This window comes from Elephantulus edwardii, unplaced genomic scaffold (genome assembly GCF_000299155.1).
Source record: "Elephantulus edwardii isolate Elephantulus edwardi_28Jun2011 unplaced genomic scaffold, EleEdw1.0 scaffold00006, whole genome shotgun sequence".
Classification (NCBI taxonomy): Eukaryota; Metazoa; Chordata; class Mammalia; order Macroscelidea; family Macroscelididae; genus Elephantulus; species Elephantulus edwardii.
The window spans coordinates 230511-236593 of NW_006399756.1; the positions used below are offsets into that span (position 1 = coordinate 230511).

Below are 6083 nucleotides of genomic sequence, written 5' to 3' on the forward strand. Positions count from 1 at the left end.
CTTGTTGTGATCCACACAGTCAAAAGCCTTTGCACAGTCAATGAAGCACAGATAGACATTCTTCTGGTATTCTCTGCTTTCTGCCAAGATCCATCTTACATTAGCTATAATATCCCTAGTACCGCAACCTCTTCTAAATCCAGCCTGCACATGTGGCAGTTCTCTGTTGACATATTATTCCAAACGTTTTTGGATCATTTTCAGCAGAATCTTGCTTGCATGTGATATCAATAATAGTGTTCGATAATTTCTACACTATGTTGGGTCACCTTTCTTTGGAATGGAAACAAATATCAATCTCTTCCAGCCAGTTGGCTATCCCCAGATTTCCTGGCACAACTTAGTGAGCACATCCAAGGCGGCGTCAGTTTGTTGAAATAAATCAACTGGTATGCTGTCAACTCCTGGAGCCTTGTTTTTTGCCAACTACTTCATAGCAACTTGAACTTTCTCCTTCATCACCATAGGTTCTTGCTCATGTTATTTCATGAAATTCCTCTGTGTCATACAATTCCTTCTGATACAATGACTCTGTATACTCCTTCCATCCTCTTTTTATACATTCTGGATCATTCAACATTCCACCCAAACTATCTTTAAGTATTGCCACCCATGGCTTGAATTTGTTTTTCAGCTCCTTCAGCTTAAGAAACAATGAGCGAGTCCGCCCCTTTTGATTTTCTGACTCCAGTTCTCTGCACTCAAAGCAAATTATCTTTCAGTTTCCTAGTGTCTGCAAGAGAGAAAGAAACTACCGCCTCTTTGAGTCCCTGTTCGAGCACCAAAACATTGTCAGTAGAGGCAAAAGACAGAGATGGGAACACACAGGAATGGTGGATAGGTCAGAAAGTATGAAGGCAGGGGGTGCTAAAAGCTGGAAGAACTGAAGACCCAATGCTACACCTTTCTGTGGTTTTATTGAGAATCACCAGGAAGTAAATAAAAATCACCAGGAAGTAAAGAACAACAAAGGATCGGGGGAAGTAAATTACAAATGAGGCCAAATTTACAAATGAGGCCAAATTCTTAGGAGGGAGGGATTAGTAAATACAAACTAAGAATTATGAAAACGCCCAAGGTCTGCCTTGACACTTAACCTCTGTGAAGCCCAAGGTCTGCCTTGGTGCTCCAAGGAGAATTCTAGCTTCTACCTACACCTCCCTCATTTCCTGATGCTGCATTTGGTTAAATATTAATAGTAAATTTTATATTTGGCTTACCACATGTGTGTGCGCTGTATGTTTTTAAAGATGTAAAAGCCTCCACTAAGCTCACATAATACACAAAAAAGAATCTACAGATGTTCTGCCAGAGGAGGCGCAATATCCTCCTGTACCAGTCAGATCTGATTTGACGGTACACGTACACAAAATTAAAAGAAAAAAAAATCTACTATTTAGCACTATGAGATTCATGGGTTTAATATTTTAAGCCTAATACAGGAACTACACTGTGGTTTAAACTAATTCACAGCTGTAGGAAATCGTGTGATCTCTAAAATATAACAGAGATTCGTGTTGCTATGTGCTGCCGAGTCAATTATGACTCATAGGTATTCTATGAACAATAGCTCTGAACCTTGCCTTATCCTGGGCCAGTCTCATCATTTCTGACACACCTACTCCCATTGCCACAGTCACTCTATCAATCCATCTCATTCAACCTTCCTCTCCTTCGCTGACCCTCCACCCTTCCACTGTTTCCTCCTGGCAACATGCTCAATGTGTGTGAGATGGAGTTTCAATATCCTTGCCTCTAAGGAGCAACTTGGTTCACCCTCTCCAGGACAGACCTGTTTGTTCCGTTGGCAGTCCATGGTATGTTCATTGCTTTTTTCCAGCACAACACAAAGGCTTCAATTCTTCTTCTGCCATCCTAAGTTATTGTCCAGTTTGACATATATACACCATGAAATACTAGAACACAGTGAAGGAATAATAAAGTAATTTTTAAGAAGTGGCCACTCAGGAACCTGGAAAAAATTGTCTTAGAATTCATACTTTCTGGTAAATCTAGTCATTGCTTAGCTTCCTAAAAAACTCTCTGAATTGCTGAAATAAATTACTTTAAAGAATCACAGTTCTTTTTTTTTTAAAATCACAGTTCTTTTCTGATCTCAGGTAGCCCACAATATCCACACAGAAGAAGAGTCCTCTTTGGTGACAGTAAAAGATGAATCTCCTGGGACTTTTTTTTTGTAATATGGGTTCCATTCTATATGCACCACCATCTCCTCATTCAGCACAAGCCAACCATAATAAATTCTAATGGGTACCTCAGTTGGAGAATTCTGTGCTACTTGTTCAGCAAAGTTAGCTGTAGGGCACCCAGCTATTTGGAATAACAGCCAAAGCCCAGCACTACCTCACTGCAGCAGAAGCACTAGAGGTGCCTTATGTTCCCACTGATGTGGGGAGAACTGTTGCATTTGAAGTCCAACCAAGCCATCATCAGCCCAGACTCCCTGGACCTGAGGGGGACACGCCTAAGCTTAGCCAGGCAAGTGGACACACATAGCATCAGCTGAATCTACAACATGCCAGGACCTCAGTCCGAATGTGTACTTCTCCAGCAATGTGTTATCCATCGTCCCTGAAGGCTCCCACTCTCACTGCCATCTCATGCTCTACATTGCCGTCTCCAGGCAGTCCACAGTGTCCTAAACAAGAGCCCTTGAGTACTGGCCATAATAGTGTCTAGCACCTAATCCTTGAGGTCACAGGGAATTGTGACATGGATGGTAGTTTGGTACTGTCACTGATCCTCCACTGCTCCCTGAGCAAATTTACTTCTAAATAGAACCAGGAAGGAATCACAGATCAGACTCGTGAATAGAGGAAAGGGACCTGAGAACTAGCCAGGAATTCCATTTATCCTTAGTAAGCTTCTTCTACCATTAGCAAGCATACCCCAATGGCAAAGTGTGGAAGTAGGAATGGAGCTCTACTTCCTCTCCAGTGGGCAGGAGATCCCAGATGTCCTCAATTGGCAGGGGTTCTCTCCCACCCCCATCATAACCCACCATCGACACAGTTCAGCTTCAGACACCTAGACCCATGGATGTCTTGGCATAAAAATCACAACTAGCACAGACCCTTTAGAGGCTCTGCATGCAGTCACTCTTGTCCCTCATGGATGCCTATGCTGCAGCAGAAGACAGAAGATACAGAAGTCAAGCTGGCTCAAGGCCATATCTGGACATGAAACATGGACCAGGGGCCTTTCTCCGTCTACAATGGCTCTGCTCACCCCTAAGGATGGGAGTCATCTGATGGTTTCCTAGCCCATCACTCCTTCTGGAGTTATGAGAACGCTGAACTAACAAGTACCATGAAGGAGGCATTCTGTGGACCAACAGAAACCAAGACAGAGAAGCTCCCCATGAATTACAGTCACAGGGCATAACAGACTTTTGTTCTTGTTATGTGTGCAAACCTGCTGCATGAGTGTACCTTACAGGGGCGGGGGGTGGGGGGAATCCTTAGGCCCCAGGGTGTGTATGTGTATTTGCTTGGACCTAACTGGAAGGTAGGAAAAGTGCCAGCAAGCAGTCTGTATGTGAAGTGGCATGAGGTTGCACAGATGTGTGTATGCATATTTGTGAATAGCTGTGTATGTGCATGCACCAAGGCAGCTGTGCACCCAGGGCATGTGGAAGGATGTTCACCCAAACACAAATCTGGCTCAAGACACATATTGGGTATAGGGGGTACTGTGCACCAAAAGGCATGTGTATGTAAGTACTCAGGTATGTATCTATACCTATTGGTGTATGTAGGTTCTCAAATTACTTCACTGGACAATATTTCTGTGTATGTATATAGGCTGGACCAAAAGACTGGGTGATAAGTACTGTCGCAAACATCTACCTATGCTGGACTGAGAAATTAGGTGACAGGTAAGCAGATAATAAAGGTGAGCCAAATTCTCTTCCTGTCCATGGACCTAGTCAGCACAAGAAGCCTCCCCAAAAGCAGAAAATTATAGAAAAGAACTGCATTGGTCCTCAAGTGACCATGCTAGATATATTGGTCCCCTGCCTTGGAGACCCCAGAAAGGAAAACACTACACCCACCACCCAGGTCCTCTTCTCAGTGACATGTGTAAGACTGGTCCCAGCACTCGTCAGACCCATGCCCCTCTGTCATTTCAGGGTGCTCTAAAGTGATCTATCTCCCACACGGGGCAGGCCATGAGTGACTCCAACTTCACCTTGGTGACAGAGTTTGTCTTGTTGGGCTTCCCAGAGCTCTGCCACCTGCACGGGCTGCTTTCTGGGTCCTTTCTGACCATCTACATGGTGACCCTCCTGGAGAACTTGGTCATCATAGTGGTCATCCGGACCAGTCGTCAGTTGCACACACCATGTACTTCTTCCTGGCCAACCTCTCAGTGCTGGAGATCCTGTACACCTCAGTTACTGTCCCTAAGCTGCTGGTCAGCCTCCTGGTGCAGGAAAAGACCATATCTTTCTCAGGGTGTCTTACCCAGCTCTTCCTCTTCCTCTCACTGGGCTCCTCTGAGTGCTTCCTCCTAGCCACCATGGCCTGTGACCGGTACCTGGCCATCTGTCACCCGCTGCGTTACCCAGCCATCATAGATTCAAGGTTGTGCCTGCACCTAGCCCTCAGTGCCTGGCTTGGTGGCTTCCTGGCCTCATTTGTGTCCTTGGCTCTCATCTCTCACCTCAGGTTCTGTGGCCCCAATGTCCTTAACCATTTCTTCTGTGACATCTCCCCTCTGTTGCAGCTCTCCTGCTCAGATACGACTGTGATTGAAATGCTGGACTCTGTGGCAGCCCTGGCCGTGCTCATGACTTCTCTGCTAGTGACTGTAGTCTCCTATGTCAGCATCCTGGCCACGGTGCTGAGAATCCCAGGAGGGGCAGGTCGCCAGAAGGCCTTCTCTACCTGTGCCTCACACCTGTTGGTGGTGGCGATCTTCTACACCACCACCATCTTTATGTATGCCCGTCCTCATGCAGCCAGCTCCTTTGACCTCAACAAGCTGGTGTCTGTGATCTACTCAGTGGTGACCCCACTACTCAATCCCATTATCTACTGCCTGAGGAACAGAGACATCAAGGAGGCCTTGGCCAAACACCTCCAGTCCTGTGGTCTCTCCTGAGCACCAACTGGGCCCATGTACAAGAGGAAAAACTTCTGAACCCCTCTCTTTTCCTCAGCAGTCTGTCAAAACAACCTGGCCCATTGCCCAGGTAACCACAGGTAACATTCATGCGCACAGCCAACAAGTTGCCACCTCACCTAAGGTGGAATTACAAGAGCCACAAGGTGGCCAAGCGAGAACATGTGGACATACAGAAGAGGAGAAAAGGCTGAATCGAGAAATTGCACTGCAATCCTGAACAGCCCATGGTTTGTACTGTGGGGTGGTGGTATTGTGTATCACTGAGTCAGAAATTACTCATGGCTGACCCTTCAGTGGATTTTCAGAGGTAAGAAATTTGACAGAAGACTGTTCATCTTTCTCCCGGGAAGCAACTGGAGCATTCCAAGAATGTGCCTTTGGCATGGCAAAACAGTTACTTACCACCAGAACATCAGAGCTCCCCTTCACTGTTTGACTTTTGTAAGCAATATTAGTTTCATCCACTTCTTGGTGTCCACGGAATCTCAGCACCAGAGTATGGACAGCACCTCAGCTCCCAGTCATGGTGCCAGAGACTTCAGCACAGTGACTTCAGGGACAGCTCCTCGGTTTTCACTCAAGAGCCAATGTAGCAGGTTTTTTGTGGGTTTTCGTTTTGAGGGGCACCTGGATAGTGTAGGTTTTTAAATCAGAAAATGGTAGCCCACCTTTTTCTTCTTCAGTATCTCTGCTAATTTTTTGTTGTCTTTAGAGTTGAAATTGAGTATTTGTCTCATCTACCAACTTAGCGTTTCCCACCAACATGGGGAGCAGAAATTTTGAAAGGCTTCACAGTTTTTTGTTTTTGTGTTGGTACTGCTTCTGTGGGAGCCTTGGGAGGAGCCATTGTGGCATCTTTACGTGCTTACTTAGCTTTGTTTTTCTTCCTTGGCTGCTCGCTGGGCTTTTGGTTCCCTTTGGCCATTACATCA

At 45.7% G+C, this 6083-nt stretch overlaps 1 protein-coding gene across 1 annotated transcript; it reads left to right on the top strand.

Annotated features, from left to right (window-relative positions):
* The first annotated feature begins 4365 nt into the window (after positions 1-4365).
* LOC102869640 (olfactory receptor 226-like) lies at positions 4366-5127 on the top strand. The gene has a single exon (XM_006880107.1). It carries the CDS (start codon positions 4366-4368, stop codon positions 5125-5127), a length of 762 nt encoding a protein of 253 aa, XP_006880169.1.
* The last annotated feature ends 956 nt before the right edge of the window (positions 5128-6083 follow it).